The sequence below is a fragment of the Vicugna pacos genome, chromosome 9 (genome assembly GCF_048564905.1).
Source record: "Vicugna pacos chromosome 9, VicPac4, whole genome shotgun sequence".
In the NCBI taxonomy this organism is placed as follows: domain Eukaryota; kingdom Metazoa; phylum Chordata; class Mammalia; order Artiodactyla; family Camelidae; genus Vicugna; species Vicugna pacos.
Genome location: NC_132995.1, coordinates 41,204,255 through 41,224,552, shown reverse-complemented (window position 1 = coordinate 41,224,552; position 20,298 = coordinate 41,204,255). Strand labels below are relative to the sequence as shown.

The 20,298-nt window shown below is 49.3% G+C and overlaps 2 protein-coding genes across 9 annotated transcripts in view; one reads left to right on the top strand and one right to left on the bottom strand.

Moving 5' to 3' along the window:
- Window positions 1-4,845: 4,845 nt before the first annotated feature.
- ESRP2 (epithelial splicing regulatory protein 2) lies at window positions 4,846-11,565 on the top strand. 4 transcript variants are annotated; one of them, XM_072967603.1, is made up of 16 exons: window positions 4,846-5,181; window positions 5,270-5,398; window positions 6,866-6,979; window positions 7,096-7,210; window positions 7,557-7,655; window positions 7,879-7,933; window positions 8,003-8,113; window positions 8,189-8,321; window positions 8,409-8,451; window positions 8,613-8,914; window positions 9,014-9,226; window positions 9,333-9,531; window positions 9,680-9,866; window positions 10,154-10,319; window positions 10,396-10,501; window positions 10,944-11,565. In XM_072967603.1, the coding sequence occupies exons 1-15, from the start codon at window positions 4,984-4,986 to the stop codon at window positions 10,483-10,485; spliced, it is 2,154 nt and encodes a 717-aa protein (XP_072823704.1). In that variant the 5' UTR covers window positions 4,846-4,983; the 3' UTR covers window positions 10,486-10,501; window positions 10,944-11,565. The 4 variants fall into 4 exon arrangements, with proteins under 4 accessions (XP_072823704.1, XP_015094174.1, XP_006203785.1 ...); XM_015238688.3 differs by having other exon boundaries at window positions 8,006-8,113; window positions 10,396-11,565; XM_006203723.4 differs by having other exon boundaries at window positions 10,396-11,565.
- NFATC3 (nuclear factor of activated T cells 3) overlaps window positions 5,405-20,298 on the bottom strand; it is a 113,789-nt gene continuing 98,895 nt past the window's right edge. For 2 of the 5 annotated variants that reach the window (XM_072967600.1, XM_006203776.4), the window contains one exon: window positions 11,431-14,328. Coding sequence is in view for 2 of the 5 variants with exons in the window: in XM_006203776.4 (XP_006203838.2) it covers window positions 14,207-14,328 (122 nt within the window). In the remaining 3 variants the exon portion in view is untranslated. Of the gene's footprint in view, window positions 6,114-11,430; window positions 14,329-20,298 lie in introns of those variants that run through there. The other 3 variants (XR_012075736.1, XR_012075735.1, XM_072967601.1) reach the window with 2 other exon arrangements.

Genomic DNA, 20,298 nt, shown 5'->3' with positions numbered 1-20,298 from the left:
GCAGTTAATAGGACCATGGTCATTCCAGGAGGGGATACCAAGGCCTGGTCAGCAATAACCCATGCTGGCGCTGTGGAGAGGGGTCAGAAAGTGAGGGTCTTCCATATTCACAATGACCCCACCATCCACATGATCCCCCTAGCTGCAGAGCTGGGGTCATCCTGGACTCTAGAAATCTTCCTCTCAGACCCACAATCAGGTGGTCACCAAGTTTTGCAAGCTCCACCCTCCCAAAGTCAAACTACCGTCATCCCCATAGTAGCCTCCTCATTGATATCTCAATTTCTGCTCTTATTCCATGACATTAAACAGTAACTCAGGCTCATGACTGTCCGCTTCACTCCACTCATGACCCTCCCACTGCATGCCTTGTATGCATCTCACCCATACTGAGTGAAGACCCTGCAGGATATTCTGGCTGGTTCCCCCAACTTCCACTCCCGCTCTTTTCCCAGCTGTCTAATCTCCAGCCTCAGTGGCTTCCTTGCTGCCTAGAACAGGACAACCTCATTCTCCCTCAGGACTTCTGCAATTGTTGCACTGGGATCACTCTGCAACCCCCACTTTTGGGAATTCAGCTGAGCTCTGCGTTTAGGTCTCAGCCCAGGCATGACCACTGACTTTGAAGCAGCCCCCACCTAGTTCCCATTAGAATATAATCACCGGAAGAGCAAGCCTCTCATTTGTCCTAATACTGTAGCCTCCTCAGGTAACTAGTGTTACCACCAGCACAGACCCTGGCACACAGCAGGTGCTTAACATGTTGAATGAATGCATGATGAATCCCCTTCTCTACAACCCTCCCCATTTCCAGGATAGGGTCCTGGCGCCTGTCAGAACTAGAGAAAGAGATAAGGGACTGAGAGGCCCACCTGGTTGGATGTAAGTTCTGAGAAAGACTGGGAAAGAGAGAGGGTGTTCCTGTGGAGCAGAACATTCTCGGCAAAGGCTGAAGGTGGGAAAAAAACCCAGAGACTGAGGAGCCAGGCCAACTGTGGTATCTTCCTCAGGTGAGAATCCAGCCAGCATCCTCTGCACCCCCTGTGTAACTGGGCCCTTTGTATTCCCTCTCCCTTATCCAAGCGCCAAGCTCCCCTACCTGGACCAGGTGGGTGGCTGGGCTTGGGGCAACTCAGTCAAGACCAGGGCTTCTGAGCTGGTTTGGTAGCCAGAGCTGGAGCCAGAAATGAGTCTATTTAGAGGCTAACTGTTTCTCACTAAAGTTCACAGCCCAGTAGGCTCCTGCTCCTCCGCTGCCAGAGCCTCCCAGAAGTCAGGAGAGGCCAAACAGTGACCTGATCATGACAGAACCCTGGGGCATGGGGCCCAGAACAGGGCCTCTAATCTGGCCTAGGCATCAAAGTAGGCTGCCTCGTGGAAGAATTATTAGAACTGGGTCTTGAAGGATATAGCAGGAGTTTCCCAGGAAAACAAAGGGATGAGCAGGTAGGTGGCTGTTCCAGGCAGGGAGCTTAGCATGTGCAGCAGCCTAGAGACCGGAAGAATCACAGCAGTGCGTCTGGAGCACGTAGTGGGTGAGAATGGAACAGAGAGGTTTGAGGGTCCTAAAAACCAAGCTTAAAAATTTATCCTAAGTCCAGGGAGCCAGGGGCCTCAAAGATTCTCAGGCAGGAGGGAAGCGGCCTGGGGCGCAGCGTCAAGGGTTTCCGGTTTCACCTCAAGACCTATGGCTTTCTCTGGGGGGAGCCCTCCAAGGCACGCTCCTCCTCTTTGTCCCCCCGCAATACCTGGTTCATTCGACGGAGTCAGTGCGCCCTCTGGTGGGTACTCAGCGACTATCCGGCTGTGAAGGCGCGGAGATGCGAACCCCGAGGGGTACGGTTCTGGGAGGCCTGGGAGGTAAGGAAGGGTCACAACTGGCTCAGCTAGGGGTCACTGTGCTGCTGAGGATGGGGAAGGGCCTGGGCCAGCGAGTGTGGATCGACGCGGTTGTCCTAAGCAGGTACCCAAGGTCGAATCCTCTTCCACTGTGGGATGTCTCCCGGGAGGGACAGGGGAGGGTGCTTTTACACAACTCTTAGACGCCCTGGAGGTCCACGAAAACACCCACACTCCCCAAGTGAGGAAGCCCACCCTGTATCTGCCCGGACCTTCACATATCCACGGCTGGAGTGCTGGCTGCCTTCGTGGCAGGTCTCCAAGGGCTGAAGCGAGGGTGGAATTCCGCGAGCTTGCAGTACTGTTTGGGAAAGAAATCTGGCTGTGCCATTGGAACCTTGCTATGCCGACCCCCCTCGCGTACCTTATCTCAGATTCATTCATTCGTGATTCGTGAACACTAGCTAATGGCCGGGTAGGGATGCGGGATATTTATCAATGAAATACAGAAATCTCAAACCACAGTGGGGACTCCAGCGATGGAGGGAGGTGCCTTGAGAAGGAAAAATCTGGAGGGAGAGCAGAGGTTACCTAGGGCTTGGGCGGGTTGGGAAGGGATGAAAGGGCACAAATGAGACTCTAGTGCAAAGTCCCTGTGACCCCAGGGAAGGTTATTGTTGAGGGAATACGGGAAGAGTGCTTAGACAACCATGCATTCATTCATTTAGTCTTGAGCCACTAGTGTGCCAGACAGACTCAGTGATGGGCTCTGAGGATGAGCTCGTCCTCGAGGATGTGATGTTCTCGCGGGTGGGTGGGTGGTTGGATGGGAAGACAAAAAACGATTTATTGCGTTACAAGTTAATTTTGTGCTGAGGGAATGGAGATGTGAGAGCCGGTTGGGGGACAGGAGTGTGGGTTTAGTATTAAAGGGGTGACTCAACTATAGATGAGTAAGGGAGCTGGGGATCTAACGTGATTTTAACAAACTTAGTTTCCCAAGAAGAGTCCAAACATTGCAAATTCTCATGTGGATGGAGGCGGTCGGACAGGCCCAAGGGGATTTGGGGGAACCACCCCACGCTTTGGTTCTGTACGCCGGGGACCTGTACACGCATGAAAGCGTCTCCAATGAGAATGAGCTCGGGATGGATGTGGAGAGGGCATTTTTCTCATTTAAGGAAAAACAGAGAAGGGCCTGGCACGAAGATCTAGAGTTTGAATGGATGGGGGCTCCAGGAAGTGTGAGGCTGAGATCAAGTAAAGCCCGGATGGCCCGGCGGGGATGCCGGGGCTCTGTCCTGCAGTAGCAGAGCCCAGACTGGAGCCCGACAAGGGGCGATGCATGCCAGAAGTTTTAGGACAGGCTGAGATGCTGTTGGGGTGGAATATAATTAACTGAAAGGGCGTGGTGCCGAGGAAGGTCCAACTTAGCCTGGCGCAGGCGCGCTCCTGTCTGGATGGGGGAAGGGCCTCACCTCGCTGTTGCGCCCAGCCTTCCGAACAAATATTTAACATTCCAGGCTTATCTGGAGGGGGCGGGGCTAAAGAGCCACATTGCTTCTTCTCCCCGGGCCTGATTGGCTTAGCGCTTCCGGGGGTGGGATCAAGAGGGCCGGCAGCGGTTGGCGGAATAGGAAGGGCCGCGGCGCTCAGGCACTTGCCTACATCCTAAGGGGAATCGCTGGTTGCCCGAAGCTGCTGGAAGACTTGGCTACTTCCCTCTCCCTGCCGACAGCCGTGTCCCGGGGCAACTCAATCTCTTTATTTGTCAAGTGGGTATGCGCTGCAGCGTGGAATTAGTAAGCATGGCCTTGGAGGCGCCCCGCCTCTACGCCGGACTATTTCGCTCTCTCAGTTTCCGAAGGTCCGAACGCAGTGCCCAGCTTTTTCGAAAGAGTGAGGTGTGGCTCCCGCCCCAGTTTCAGCTCCGGCTTGGCAACCCCATGCCCCTGCTCCTGCCGCGCTGGACTCCCTTCTTCCCGCCGGATTTTTCAGTTCCTCAGTCACATAAATGGGAGAGCCTGGGCAAGTCCGGGCGGTCTGAAAACTTGCTGTAAAAAGCCTCACCAAGCCGGACGAGGCGAAAGAGTTCCAGGAGCCCTCCACGAGGGACTATCCGAATTGGAGAATGATCTACGGCCTCCTCGCGCACATTACACTTTCGCCGCTAGCCCCCACTGACCAGCACGCCCACAGGCAACAGGCCTCTTGTCAAGGCGGGAAGGCAAAAACAGGCAGCAGTCCCCACGTCGGGTAGGGGTGAGGCTCCGTGCCCAGACTATCAGGCTCAGAGCCGTCTAGAGTGCAGCTCTCAGGAGCAGGTGCCCGGGGTCGGGGAGACGCGCTTCTTCCTGGTCCAGCACCCAGGCCTGCGAACCTCCGACCGCGTTTTGGCATGGCGGGCACTTCCCAGAGGCAGACTAAGGCCCGGCCTTCCCACCTGTGTGGACAAGCCCTTCCCAATGATCTCTGGTGACACCTACCCCAAAAAGAGCTCTAATGACTTCTGGTGCTCCTTGTCACCCTCCCCTTCCCTTAGTCGACTTCTGGTGATCCCCCTATAGGCCTTTGGGTGATACTCGGTAACTCTCACAGCAGCCTTTGACCCTGGGTGACTTCTATTACCCCTCCAGACAGGCTGTCGTGACCCCCACAGCCTCTAGACTGACTCCTGGTGATTTTCACAAGTCCAATGGACACTTACGGACTGAAGAAGGTCCCTGGTTTTGCACTTGGCCTCGTGGGTGGGTGGGTGTGAGGAGGATGGGGTCGCCTCAGGAGTCAGGCAGGGACCTCTGAGAGAGTGGGACTTGAGCGCCCGCCAGACCGGGCGTGAGAGCGCGCGTGCCCAGGGCTAGGTTCTAGTGGCCCTCCCTCACGGTTCCCAAGGCCGCCCTCTGTCACGTGGCCTGCGGGGCAGACAGGTAACTCGCCCAGAGAGGGCGGTGGCCAGTTGCCGCCCCGCCCCGCGGAGCGCCGCGGGCGGGTCTCAGCAGAGCCCACTGCGCCAGCCAGGCCGCAGGTGCCGCCCCCAACACAGGGTGTCCCGCCCAAGCCGATCCGCGTCTGCCGTCGGCCGGTGCGTGCGTGCGCTTCGTCGATCCGCGTGTGTCGGGCCAAGCGCCCCCTTCGTCTGCGGCCATGACTCCGCCGCCACCCCAGCCACCGCCCCCAGGTCCGATCCCCACCGCAGACTCCGCTGCTGACCCCCGTCCCGGTTCTGGACCACTGGTCGTACTGTTCGGGGCCACGGCCGGAGCGCTGGGGCCGGACCTGGGCTCCGACGAAACTGACTTAATCCTCCTAGTCTGGCAAGTTGTGGAGCCGCGGAGCCGCCAGGTAGGGTGGAAACGCGGCGGTGGGGTCTCCAGGGAGCTTCAGGATCCAAGGGGCGCAGTGATTGAGCTGTTTCTCCCGCTGCTTGCAGGTGGGGACATTGCATAAGTCACTGGTTCGCGCTGAGGTGGCCGCACTGAGCCCGCAGTGCCGCGAGGCGAGCGGCCTGAGTGCCGACAGTCTGGCGCAAGCCGAGCCGCTGGACAAAGTGCTGCAGCAGGTGAGCGCCGGGGCCGGGGTGACTGAAGGCACAGCCGGGCCACAGGAACATTTCTCTGCGGAAGAGGCGGCAGGAGGCGAGGCCTGGCGCGCCACAACCAACTGGCCCAGGCGGTAGGACGGGTTCCTGTTGTTTGAAACTTTCAGCGACTCCCTCGTGTGCGGGCCATTCCTGGGGGGCGTCTTTTCAGACTTCTCATTGATCCACTCCTACTGAGGGGGTGGAGATGGAGGCTGAGAGACCCCTCCCAGAGTACCCGGCATGCCGGGGAACTACGCTGAGACGCCTCTGGGAACCTGCCTGGCCAGGTGTCCCTGAACAGCAGCAGGAAGAAGAAAGGGACAAGGGGCCCAGACTTGGCCATAGGTCACTGTCCCTGCCGCTTGCGTCCTCGACCCACCCACCCGCCTGGGAGACGCTGGAGCGGGAGTGTAGGGCGGTGTCTGCCCCAGAGGCAGACGCCGCCAGGTGTAAGCTGCTCGTCCAGGCCTGTCCCGGCCGGCTGGCCAGGCGTGGGCGCTGTCCGGACCCCGCCTGGAGGCTACCTGCCTTCTGAGTGCAAAGGCCTGGGGTGCCTCCCTGCTCTGGTTGGAGTGGGAGGCGGTTCCCATTGCTATCTTCTTATCTTCCCTATGGCGTTCACCCTGTGCCTGACTCTTGAGTAGAATGATTGAAAGTGCCAAAGCCTTTAATCTTCCAACAATTCTGGTGGTTCCTGATGAGGAAACAGAGACATAAAGATGTTGAATCTGAATCTGTTCCAGAAGCACTCCCAAACTAGGCCCCACTTGGAGAGTGTGCTGGGCTGCCTTGCTCTGCCAGGCTCAGATTGTAAAGCTGGGGTTGGGGGAGGTTTTTGGGCCTGTGGTTAGTGCTTATACCTGTTCTCCAGCAGGGACAGAGGATGGGGGAGGGGCCGGGCAGCTTCCCATTCTAAGAGCAAATAGGTCAGTGCCAGCCAGTCGATATGGTCTGGGTCAAAGCTCATGCTGCCCCTGGCGTCCAGGTGTGGAGCTCTGTCCTTGGAGTTTCTCTGCTCCTCGGTTGGTCAGACCTAGGGGCGGGGTTGCCATTGACCATGAGCAGGCTGGGCCTCAGGCAGGACTGGGCCTCCCCCACCTGTATGAGTTAGTGCCTGGTCAGGGACAGGTTTAACCTGCTTTGCCCCACCCCTTCCCACCTGCTTGTCCCACTACACCAGGTGTTTGCTCTGGCCCCACTCCAGACTCCTGGAGTGTGTGTGATGGGGGCTCGGGTGATATAGGACTGCCCCCTTTTGGCCTGGAGAAAGATGACAGTGGACTGGGAGAGAAGGAAGACACTGAGCCAGGCCCAGCAGGTGTGGCCACCTCCTCCTCAGGCAGGAAAGGGCTGAACATCTAGCTGAACCAGCTTTGCAAGCCTTCCCTCCCACCCCGCTGCCTAGCTGTGAGTCTGTCTGTCTCTTTCCCCACTCCCTATTCCCAGTTCTCACAGCTGGTGAGCGGGGATGTGGCTCTGCTGGGCGGGGGCCCCTACACGCTCTGTACTGATGGGCAGCAGCTGCTTCGACAGGTCCTGCATCCTGAAGCCTCCAGGAAGGTATGTCACCACTGAGGGCACAACAGGGGGTAGGGTTCCCAGGACTCCCATTGTCACAGGGGTGGGGCAGGGCAGCTCAGTTCCCCCCATTCATGCCCATTCCCGTGTGCCCCCAGAACTTGGTGCTCCCCGACACCTTCTTCTCCTTCTACGACCTTCGCAGAGAGTTCCATGTGCAGCACCCGAGCGCCCGCCCTGCCAGGGACCTCACCGTGGCTACCATGGCACAGGGTATCTGTGACCCAGCAGGGTTAGGAGGGAGGGTCGGTTGTAGGCTGAACGTGAGTATGTGCATGCTGGTGGGTTATATGAACTCACTCAAGTTTATATTACCTGCTGAGTCCTTGACTGCATGTCTCTGTCTATGTTGGGGCACATTTGGAATGTGGGCATACATCTACATATGTCAGGGCTGCAAAACTGTAAGGACATACATGAGCTAGGCCAAAACAAGTGTGTTTGCTAGGATTCTGCATGTCTATGTAGGGAACTTGAGTCTAGGTGGGACAAGGATTAGTGCTCATGCTAGTTGCCCTCTCATGCTGGGATTTCCTCATTGTTATTTCTCTGCTCATAGACTTGGGACTGGAAACAGATGCCACAGAGGATGATTTTGGGGTCTGGGAAGTGAAGACAATGGTAGCTGTCATCCTCTACCTGCTCGAAGGGCCCAGTGGTAAGGTTCCCCTCACCACCTGTCACCTGTTCTCAGGGATGGGTGAATGCCTACCTGTTACTTCCTCAAAGTTCCCCTCCCCATTTGTTATCTTCTCTGAGAGGCCACAAGATGAAAGCCCCTTTGTCACCTCCTTCTCCTTCAACTGTCCTCTTTTTGCAGAGCTTGGTGGGGAGAACCCCCTCCACCAGACCCTGCTGACCCCCATGCCATCTCCTCTCAGGTCAATTGTTTTCGAAGCCCGAAGTGGTAAAGCAGAAATATGAGACAGGGCCTTGGTGAGTGTGAGGGCAGTGGTTGGGGAGTCAATAGCTGGACAGCTCTGACTCTGTGCCCTGCCCCTACAGTAGCAAGGCTGACATGGTGGACAGTGAGACTGTGGTTCGGGCCCGAGGGCTGCCCTGGCAGTCATCAGACCAGGACGTGGCTAGATTCTTCAAAGGGCTCAACATCGCCAGGTGGGTACAGCAGGATGGGTGGGCCCAGGAGGGCAGGCCTACTCAGGAGGCACTAACACAGCACTGGCTCTGCAGGGGCGGTGTAGCACTGTGCCTGAACGCCCAGGGCCGCAGAAATGGTGAGGCCCTCATCCGCTTTGTGGACAGCGAGCAGAGGGACCTAGCACTGCAGAGACACAAGCACCACATGGGTGTCCGCTATATCGAGGTGGGGCTCTGGGCTTGGGAGTGGAGCAGGGCAGAGCTGAGGTGGGGCAGGCCAGAGACCCATGTGCTGCCCCTGCTGCCCCTACAGGTGTATAAAGCAACAGGAGAGGAGTTTGTAAAGATCGCAGGGGGTGAGTGTGCTCCTAACAGCACTTAGCTCCCCTTGGTTCTTGATCCAGGTCCTGCTTCCCCAATGCCCTTTTCCTTTCTCCTCCCCTGCGTGCCAGGTGTGGGTGGGTATTTGGAAAGGCACAAATGAAGTCAGAAGGTGACTTCCACGCCCCCCAACAAGGCACATCACTAGAGGTGGCTCGTTTCCTGTCACGGGAAGACCAAGTGATCCTGCGGCTGCGGGGACTGCCCTTCTCGGCTGGGCCGGCAGATGTGCTAGGCTTCCTGGGGCCAGAGTGTCCAGTGACTGGGGGTGCTGATGGGCTGCTCTTTGTACGCCACCCTGACGGCCGGCCCACTGGCGATGCCTTTGCCCTCTTTGCCTGTGAGGAGCTGGCACAGGCTGCACTACGCAGGCATAAGGGCATGCTGGGTAAGCGATACATTGAACTCTTTCGGAGCACTGCAGCCGAGGTGCAGCAGGTGAGCACCCAGGGCTCCCCTTACCCCCATGCCCTTCTTCAGGATGCCCCTTCCATCCTCTACTTGGCATGACCAGCCTGTTGCTGCCTTCCTTACTAGGTCCTGAACCGCTATGCATCCAGCCCACTCCTTCCCACACTGACTGCTCCACTGCTGCCCATCCCCTTCCCACTGGCCCCTGGAACTGGGAGAGATTGTGTACGCCTCCGAGGCCTGCCCTACACAGCCACCATCGAAGACATCCTGAGCTTTCTGGGGGAGGCAGCAGCTGACATTCGGCCCCATGGTGTGCACATGGTGCTCAACCAGCAGGTAAAGCTGCTGCCAGAGGGGTGGAATGCTTAGTTTGGGAGGGGTCTGTGGTTAGGAGTAAGGCACTCTTGCATACAACAGACTGCTTACAAGATGGTGTGCACAGGGCCGGCCATCGGGTGATGCCTTCATCCAGATGACATCAGCAGAGCGGGCCCTAGCTGCTGCTCAGCGTTGCCATAAGAAAGCAATGAAGGAACGTTATGTGGAGGTGGTCCCCTGCTCCACAGAGGAGATGAGCCGAGTGCTGATGGGTGGCACCTTGGGCCGCAGTGGCATGTCCCCTCCACCCTGCAAGCTGCCCTGTGAGTGTCCCAGGGGCTGAGGAAGAAGGAGGCACGTGGGGACCAAGCTGTTATAACCCTCACTTTCTGTGTTGGGGACTCTTTCTGGCTGCCCCACCCAGGGCAGTGCTGGGCTCCCTGCAGATGCACTCTCTACTTCTGCCTTTAGGCCTCTCACCGCCTGTCTACGCCACCTTCCAGGCCACCCCAACACTCATTCCCACTGAGACGGCAGCTCTGTATCCCTCTTCAGCACTGCTCCCGGCTGCTAGGGTGCCCGCTGCCCCCACCCCTGTTGCCTACTACCCAGGGCCAGCCACTCAACTCTACATGAACTACACAGCTTACTACCCCAGGTACCGTGCTGCTAAGAGAACTTCATAGTCTTGCCTCCTTGTCCTGGTTTGGGAGTGGGGTGGTCATGATCCCCTTTCTGGGCCAGATGACCCAAGGTCTGTTGTGGCTTGGACTTTATTCTGAGACAACAAGGGAGTGATGGGCTGACTGATGCCATCTACAAACTAGAATAGAGATGACTCTGTGCAGACTGGGGTTTTAGGGAAGAGGAAAGAAGAGGCAGGGAAGTCTTGGTCTAGGCCATAGGTGGGACTGCACTACTAAATCCCTGCCTCTCCCACCCCAGCCCCCCAGTCTCTCCCACCACTGTGGGCTACCTCACCACACCCTCTGCTGCCTTGGCCTCTGCTCCCACCTCAGTGTTGTCTCAGCCAGGAGCCCTGGTCCGTATGCAGGGTGTCCCATACACAGCTGGTATGAAGGATCTGCTCAGCGTCTTCCAGGCCTACCAGGTGAGGTGTGGCTGGAGGGCTTGGGAAACTGGCCGAGTCTGGAGCTCCCTGCCCTAAATCTCTTTCACTTCTGCAGCTAGCCCCTGATGACTACACCAGTCTGATGCCTGTTGGTGACCCACCTCGCACTGTGCTACAGGCCCCCAAAGAATGGGTGTGTTTGTAGGTGAGGGATCCAGGAGGTAAGAGCTGGCTGATGTCCTCAGCTAATAGGTCTCTCCTGCATCCAGAGAACCAGGACCCTCAACCTGGTGGCTTCTTTCTGGCTTGTCAAAATTCTCAGAAGGCACCATGAGGAGCTCAAGCCCCAGCTCCATTCCCCACTTATTGCCCTACCTGTTTACCGCAAAGATGATGGCTGGACCCTGTATGCAGGGCTTGGGGTGGAATGGCGCTACCCTGCTCCCAGTGGTCTGATCTGGGCCTCTTAGGTAGAACCCAGAGAGCCATTGGTCTGTTCTGGCTATGGCCCATGCCCACAGAATCTGTAGGGCTGATGTCCACAGCAGGCTTGCTTTCTTTTTAAAAATGTGAGCTCTGGTGCCTTCAATGTATGACTCCAGGGAGCTTCTGAGTAAAGATCCCAATGTTCTACCTTCCCCTGTCCTTTCTGGTGGGGGACAGGGAGGCAGAGAGTGCTGGCCCGAGCCCCCATGGTACTTGGATCTCGGTGGCCACATTGTGCCAGAGATGACCCCACCTGAGGATGCTAGCCCTCCAGCTTGGCACAAGGAGTTATCAGATGGCAAAATCACAGGCTGTTTTGATGGACTGTACTGCAGTATCCCCAGAGGACACTAGGGGGCAGGAGGCCCTCACGAAAAACTCAGGCTTGACTTACAGGGGATTTTCTGCCTACTTTTCATGCACACCTTGGGCAGGCCAGTTGTCCTCAACTCAGCAGACACCTTGGAATGCCCTTTGCACTCATTAGAGGGTGCAGAACTGAAGCTTCTGAAGGAATGTGGAACTCTACCCTCTCCTCCGTAAAATAAACAAAGGTTCCTAACTAAGTGGACTTTTTAAAAGCCAAAGTGCCCTTCACTTTGGCTCAGAGTGAGGGGCTCCACACCAGCCCCAGGCGGAGGAAAACTCAGGCAGATTTCAAGAAGACTGTTGACCTGTCACCGTTTATTATTTCAGCACTGTAACTGAGGAGCCTGAATTGCTGGCTCTTCTTCCCTTTGTATTTGTGTAAGGAGCACTGTACTCCTATAAAAGGTTTTAAAATACAGACTGTACAAGAAAACACAATCTCAAGTGCTGTAAACATAACTGAGAACCAGTTCCTTAACACCATCCATTTTACAAAATACAAGGTTTCAACTTGAGCCCTTCTGAGCCTTACGGATAACCATCTGTTCTAAGTATCAAAGCCAGGCTTTACAGCCAGACCCAGCAGAGCTCTGGTGATAGTGGCTACCCCTAGACAGGAGTGGGATGCACCCTGGGCAGCAGCACCACACGCAAACCCAAAGACATCTGTTCCTTTAAAAGCTGTTTTCAGTCATGTTTCTCTGTGTATCTCCAGTATATAGAAGGCTACTCATCCCATTCCTCAACCCAAGATCTATCCCGGGTTGAAGGGAGAAGGGGTAGGTGCTAGCACATGCCCAGTTGCTCAGTGCTGTTACTAGAAATCCATTTGCATAGTCCAATGGATGTGTGCTTTAACATCACTATGTTGCACAAAAATTAAGGTCTTTATCTACAAAGCCAAAAAATACTGACTCTTACACCAAAGCTTTTACAAAGCTGATACAAAACTGCTTATGTAGTATACAAATCTCTATTTTAAAATTTAACTTTTATTTTAAATAGGAAAGCATTTCTAGTGCTACAGGCATCAAGGTATTTAAAAGGCATCAAAATTTGGTGCATAGCAACTCTGGATCGTAGAGGCTTTTGTTTTTGAGGGCGGCAGAGCAACCCCCAAAGGGTCTTGCAAGGGGAGCTCTTGCAAGAACCGCATGTGAGGCAGCTACACCGGGGACAAGAGGGTGGAGGCAAGTCTGGCCAGTTCTCTGGAACTTCATCTCAGGGGCCAGCCCCCTACAACCCCTCCAAAGGAAGCTCTGGGCTTCCAACCACAGGCCCTGAAACAAGTCTCACTATCTACACTCCGTGACACAAAACTCTCTTGCAAAGAAAATAAGGAAACATTGGGCTCCAAGAGGGATTAGAGTGATCTGCTGAAGGACAGGCATTTTTCTCTAACTAGTTTTAGGGAGAAATCTAAAACAACATGGTTTAAAGGAAAAGAAAACATACTTCCTCATTCTGGATCAACAGCTCCTACCTAGCTGACTAGAGGTGGTGGGCAATGAGCTGGCTCCCTCCATCCAGGCCTTGCTTGGCCTCAGTAGAGAGTCCTGGCATCTAGGACCCACAGTCCCCTGGAATAACAGCATCAAGTCTTTGACCAGCCCAGCACACTGTCTCACACGTAGGCACTCAAAAAATTTGCTTCCTGAATTAAAGTACATTTGAAAACATACTGCAAACTTCAGGGGTTTTGAAAAAGGACCAAACCTTGGACTATGATATCAACCCCATTAAGGAGAGGGGCAAGGGCAGGGTTTGAGAAAAGCACCCAACTTGGGCACCTCCTTTGGTAGACAGCAGGCTGGAGTTTCTTGCTGGCCCCATGTTAGGCACAGCAGCAGCACCAGGGCATCTTTGGTGTGAAGGGTCAGGTCTATGATGCTACCTCATTTTTGGATTTGCCTCAAAGCCTTTTGGAAAAGGCCATGCAGATGGGGCAGGATAGGCCAGAATCATTTTAGGCTGTAAACAGAATGAGGGGAAAGCCTTCTATGCCAGTGCGAATCTTACAAGCTTCCCATCTTAAAAGCTTCCTGCATGTTCTCTGCTCCTGTCCTGAAGCAGAGCTCATTGTGCTTAGCTTCTAACACAGCTTGGCCTCTAGAGATAAGCTAGAACCAGCAAAATTGCCTAAACCATTATGAGACTCATGAGACTGTGGCTTCAAAAGTTACAGAGGAGCCAAATGCAGATGCTCCCACTTGGAAAACGTCTGGGCAAGAGGACACGAAAGGGAAGAGTACTCCACAGCCTACCTATTTATAGGATGGCAGGAAATTAAAGCTGCCAAGCTAAAAAACCCCACCTTCCAAAGTCACCTTACATGTAGTTATCTTACCCAAGGCCCTGAGGGAAAAAAGCAGTTTCAACATGGAGACAGTACAGAGAGATTGCAGGAAGATTACTTAGAAAGTTACAAAAAGGCTATGCTCTGGAATGTCGTTTTATATTCCAACACTTCAATGATTGGAATGGTCTCTTCTCTTTTATCTAACAGTTTACTTTTATAAAGAGGTATGAGCTACATTTGGCTTTATTTCCTATGAATCTATGAAAGGCTTCAGGACACATGCTGAGTTTCTGAGGCAAAGGTGTAGGCTTGGGAGGTTTTTTTTTTCCTTTTTTTTTTCTTTTATATTTGCTTCTGGAAGGTTTTATCAAAAGTTTCTACTTTAAAAATATCATCAAAGCTAAAGGGTCCTTTAAATGACCACAAAGCAGTACAAATCACCAATCCTAGCTAAGCAACCAGGTCACCTGCAAAAGCAGCACCTCTGAAATGGAGAGCCTGCTGCATTCACACTCAAAGCACCCATCATATAAAAGTATCCTATTTAAATATAAAAAGCAAAGCTCATTTTCCCAAAGCTCAAACAGCCTGTGCTGCAGCTGTTCTTTTACAAAATCTACCCAAGGCCTGAGTTGGAGGAATGCTGCTTTCCCCACATAAGGTGATCCCAACTCCTGGCTCCATCCTGAAGGTTGCAGAGTTGGAAACCCAAGGTCCGAGGAAGAAACATGAGAAGTATGTGAAGGTGGACACAAGGCTGCAGTGAGCACTGTTAGAGCCCGTCGGATCTTCCTAAATCCAGGGAATCGGGACCTGGGAGGGGAGCCTGCCTGCTCACCCCTGTTCCTTGGGAAACAGAAATCTGGGACATGTCTCTCCCAATTATCTCGTTCACTGAAAAACAAGAAAAGGGAGAGCAATTAGTGACCTCTGAATGACTGACCATATGATGCTCAATGCCAAGCTCTACTTCAAAGACATTTTTTCCCTTTCCATGGCTTCCTATAAAGGTAAAGGCAGTGCTTGAAGCCTGCTCTTGAACTGAATGGAAACATCATTCCAAAAGTTCCAGACCGCCCCCCTTCTCTCCCTTTCAGTTCAATTTCGGTTGGAAGGAGGATGGCTGAGAGAAAAGAGAAACATTCTTATTGTCACTCTAAAGGCTCTTGCTCTAGAGCAGAGGGTAGGATACTTTTGAAATGTGTTATCTTAATCTAACATCTGACTTTTCCTTAATTTGCATCCCTTTAGGAGAGTTTCCCCTTTCTTATTCCTGCAGTGTACCTTGTATATAAAGTGAATAAAAATAAATGCTTTGGTGAGAGTAAACCACTGAGATTTGGGGGTTTTGTTACTCTATGCTAATATGAGCATCCTTTAGTATGTGGAGGCATTTGTATTGTTTCTGATCCTTTCAGAAAAGACTCTTGATTTTGCTGGTTTCTATGATGTGCCAAGCATCTCAGGGAGCATAGTGTTCTGTGAGGTCCAGTGCAAGTAATTTCAATCCTAAAGAACTAATATGGAAATGAACACCCCAAATGCTTCAAATAAGAAACTTTAGTTCTCTCACCATTCGCTTTGAAATGAAAATTCTTTGCTTTATCAACTAAAGAGTCTATACTAATTCTACTCCTAGTTCTATACTCAAGAGAACTGAAAACATATATCCACATAAAAACTTGTACTCAAATGTTCAACAGAATTATTCATAATAGCCCCAAAGTGGAAACAACCCAACTGTCTATCAAGTGATGAATGTATGAACAAAATGTGGTCTATTCCAGAGTGAAATGTTAGTCAGCCCTAAAAAGGAATGAAGTTCTAATACATGCCACAACACGGATGAACGTTGAAAACATGCTAAGTTAAAGAAGCCAAACACAGAAGGTCATATATTGATTCCATCTGTATAAAATGGCCAGAACAGGCCAATCCACGCTGACAGAAAATAGATAGGTGGTTGGTTGGTTGCCAGGCAATACGAGAAGGAAGGAAAGGGGAGTAACTGCTAAGGGGAATGGGGTTTCTTTCTGGAGTAATGAAAATGTTCTAAAATTAGATAGTGGTGATGGTTGCACAACTCTATGAATATACTAAAAACCACTGAATTGTGTATTTTCAAGGATGAATTTCATAGTAATGAATTATATCTCAACACAGCTGTTATAAGCAAAAATAGACCAAGACAAACATTTTTTATAATTAGCATGTGAAGTGGTCATAGAGCAAAGGACACACTAACCATAGCTTAGAAAAACCTTCATGTATTAATATCTAATCTTTTATAGTTTAGATAGTTAAGAAAAAAATTCTTCAAACTCATATACTCATTACGGCTGTAAGGAGAACGGAACTAACATTCATTCCACAAATATTTATTGAGCATCCATGGGTTAAATTTACAATGGAGAATTTATATCTTATTTCAATTAATCTTGACGATATTTTACGATCATTACTACCCCACTTTACAGATCAGTTAACAGAGGCTTTGCCAGTTCACACAATTTGCTTAGCAAATGGTGAAATCAGTTTCAAAAATACCTGTTACTTCTTGAAAACCAAAAGAGTAGAAAGAGCAAGGAAATCATTTAGACAAAGAAAATGCAAAGGACCTGGACAAATGTGATAGCAGGGGAAGGACAGTGAGTATGGTGACAGTAAGAAGAGGGCAAGAGGGAAGGAGGACTGATTCACCACTACCACCAAGGTTTTAAGTCAAGGAAGAATAGTGCTGTAACTATTGGAAATAAGCTGAGGAGGAATCTAGAGGACGAAAGTGGTAGCTTAGGTCTGGAATGGGATTTGGAAATGAGAACACTCAAATGAAAAATCCTGTGGGTAAGGGACTACAGTGAATAGTCAAAGCAAGAAGAGATTTAGGTACCTCCTAACTAAAGACCTAGAAGTATGAGAGAAGTTTCACAGTTCACTGAGAAGAAGGCTGAAAAAAAAAGTGGGAGTAGCCTTGCGATCTGATAAGAAAATAAGACCTGAGAAAGCAAATATGTAAGCAGAAGAGTGGCCTAGAAATTAGGTTTGGTTTGAATACACACTCTGCCACTAACTCCATGTGTGTCGCTGGACAAGTTACTTCATATATCTAGGACTCCATTTCCTTATCTATATAATGATGGTGTTAATATAGTAAGGTCTCCTTCAACTGTAGAAATCTGTGGTTTTACTTCAACAGACAAATTTTCAAGTAGCAGCACTCAGAGGGGCAAAGAAATGAAGGATTAAGATTTGCCTTGACTGTGCTCAGTATTTAGTAGAGAATAGTAAAGTAAGGACTAGAAGCTAAAGGACTCTAACTACAAAAGGTTGAATATTAATCAGTACTGGCAAGCTCTATCACTAATTGAGATCAATTTTTGAAGGTCACTGGTACAGACTTATGAAGGTCTTTGTCAGAGAGAGGATGCTTTTTTAGTAAACCTGCCAGGCTACGATTTATTGACCAGTCATGATGGTTTGCAAAGAAGAATGGAATTAATTGAAACCTACTCCTGACTGCTAGAAATAACTCACTGGAATAGTTTCTATGTAAATGAAAAGTTATGGGGATGCTTTGCATGACAATACATTTTCTCTTCAGTTTCCTCCTAAGTATAATGGAGGTTTTAAAAACCCTCTTATATAGTATATAAAGTGAGAGTATAAAGGGACATAAATAGACAAGGCAGCCTGTGGCACTCTGTCATAACAAGCAAGGAACAGTGAGTTTCCAGTGTGGATTCTATGTGTAGGGTCATCTCGTGCTAAGAGGGAGCACAAGGATGGCCCGTGATCTCTGTGCGTGGCCTCTAACACTATTCAGCACATTAGATTATCAGTAGGCATCAGTATTATCTATCTCTCAAATAGCTTGGGAGCTCCTGAAGGACAAGGACCTTACTACTGAGAAAACATCAATTTCCAATGACTGAATAAGCTGATCCTAGTTCAATACAATCACTTGGAAAGTATCTGGAACTAGTACACTGAAAGTTCACTAGGTGGTGGGGTAGGAGAGGGACCAGAAGAATGTTATTAAGACGAACACAAGGCATCTGATTTTGATTTTGATCACTGTCTATTTCAGATAGGTCTCACAGCAGAGGCAAAAAGCCAAATATAGAAGCAATTACCCAGGTCACATTCAAGTAATCTTTCCCTGTCGCTTACTCCTTCCAAAATGGTAACTTCAGAGATGTTCTAGGCTGCTATGAAACATACCTTTTTTAATTATTATCTCATTGTTCAAGTTTTAAAACTACAAATGATTTTAAATGGTGCTTTATCATTATCAAAAACCAATTATATATTGTTTTCCAATGTCTTTATGAGGAAGTCAGTATTTATGCTTTCTTGAGAATGAGGGTCTATTACCATCACTCTTCACCCAGTTACCAAGTACCCTCTGATGATTAGGATAAACATATCCTTTTCTAAAATAGCCAGGTGACGTCCTTTACAGAAAATGCCTGATGGAAGCTGTGTTATTTCTCTTCCCTCTTACCAAAGTTCTGCTGTTCTTTTGCCTGGTGTGCCTAACCTCACTTAGCTGACACAACCTGGAAAGTTCTTGACAGTTCAGGATTTTAGACTATGATAAAGCCAAGAAGATTTTCCACAAAGATTCACTCAAGGTGACCATACTGAAATATACTTTAATATATAATATTAATACACAATAATTAGTAGATTTAAGTTCCAATAGGGCAGAGAACTTGTCTATTTTGTTCTCCATTGAATCTTTAGTGCTGAATAGTGCTAAATACTGAGTGTTGAATAAAATTATGTGCCAATTGAATCTTTAATATAATCTGAGAACTTGGTAAAACAACCACAAAAATTATTTCCAAATAATAGCATTGAATATGAATTTTAGGACAGGCAGTCATAACTACAACAAAGCAGTCCTTTCACCATCCTTTAGCAGTAACTTGAGCACAGTGTGGTGTACAAGTCCACTGCTCTCCTCTGCCCTTCACTTCTTCCTTAGGCTGAGGGCTCTGGGCTCCAGCTCCCACCTCTGGGTTCCTGAGATATCCTTCTAAAGTGACTGGACAAAATTTGAGTGTCAAGCAAATGAAAATCATTACTGGTAAACAAATCTATAATGTAATTTATATATAAATCATTAGCAATCTTGATAAACATACTTCGGTTATTTCTTAAAAATACTAATGCTTGCAATTTCATTTTCATTTCCTTTTGAATGTATATATGCATGAATTTATTGATTTATTTAACCCCTAGTCCATTAAGTATGTGAGATGACTTTATTTTTTTCCCCTGCAGTTTAGAGTATAACTAGTTGTTTATGCCCCTCCTGTACAATGTTATCATTTCCCCTGTAAAGAGTAAAGTGAATTAAATGCCTAGAACAAGAGTCAGCAACGCCCATAGTAACAGCTTATGTAGGTCACAGCATTTGGCCCACATGTGGCAGCCACCATCCCTGACTCCCACTACCCCAACACCTGGCCTGCCTGTGCCACCACAACGGAAGTTGGCAGAGAGCCACTAGCAATTTTTGCTGTAAGAAAAAACAACTTAATCCAAGAAATGTTCAAGCTAGTAGTGCACTGGAATGCTATTTCCACACACAAGAATGAAGTGTTTTGAGTAACAACAGGCCTCTTATTTAGAGCTATTTCCAATGCTTAAGGATTCAGAGTTCAAGCTGGCAAGCATGGTATGGTATGAAATCTCACCACCAGGTGTAGGGGCAGGTAACCCAGGATACTGCCTCTGAAGTAGGTGGATATATTCTGTCATAGGGCCATAAAACTAGCATCTGAGCATCTTGGTTATTTTTGTAAAGGATTTTTTGTGTGTAATCAAACTCCATTTATATACGTTATTTTGTCTTAAAGCTGCAATGAACATTCATCAAAGTTTGGCAAATTCATCTTTTTTTCCTTTCACTATATCCCAAGATTAAAGGTATAAAGCATTCTCTTGGTGAACAATTTTATAGAGATACTATTTTTTATAAAATGAAGGCTATATATAGGTGTAATCATTTTCTGAATTTCACTTGAAATGAAGAAATAAGAGAAATCTTGATGTAAAGGAATAGAAAGTGATTTTAAATGGATGAGAAACCCAGTATTATTTTAAATACATAAAATACTGAATTCAGCTATTTATGCTATGAGATGAAGAATTAGTTTGCATTTATCAAATCTGACTAATTTACCTTTTCAAGCTAAAGACAGAAAACAGTTTCTGAAAATTTACAAAGTATATATGGTAGAAAGCTAACTGTCCTAATTCATTCTTCTCTATTAATTGAGGTTAACTAGTCACGTGGCCACTCAGCTACAGACTACATTTCCTTCCTTCCTTTTATAGCTAGGTATGACCATGTAACTTGCTTTCTCCAAAGGAATGTAAGCAAAAGTGATATGTGCATCTTCCTCCACACTAGCTCAGTAACCTCTCCTCCTACTTCTCCCACTCCTTGCTTTGGGTGAAGACTCACTCAAAGTGGTGACTATGCTTTGACAATACCTAAGGAGGCAGAGGAACAATTAAACGAAACAGGACTCCTATCTCTGAATTACCGTAAGGTGTGAGAGAAAATTTCAATGTGATTAAGCTATTCTATTTTGGGATTTCTTTTATAGTAACCTAGCTTATATTATAAACAAAAATAAAACTCACCATCAAAGAGGTAACACAAAAAGAAGATTTAAGTATTTTAAGCAAGAACCAAGATAACCAGCTTGAGCTGTCTCATACCAAATTTTAAACTAAGTTATTTTAAATTTCACACTGAACTCTAGATGGCTTCCATCCACAGGACAGATTGAAAATACATGCACAATGCTCAGAAGATATCCTTCACTTTTAACATTAGCTTTAATA

Bases quoted from the DNA above. Each gene is read 5' to 3' on its own strand.
- ESRP2 (XM_072967603.1), top strand. From the start codon at position 4,984: ATGACTCCGCCGCCACCCCAGCCACCGCCCCCAGGTCCGATCCCCACC. The intron at 5,399-6,865 runs GTGAGCGCCGGG...CCCTATTCCCAG, and splicing joins TGGACAAAGTGCTGCAGCAG to TTCTCACAGCTGGTGAGCGG. The intron at 8,452-8,612 runs GTGAGTGTGCTC...CCCCCCAACAAG, and splicing joins GTTTGTAAAGATCGCAGGGG to GCACATCACTAGAGGTGGCT.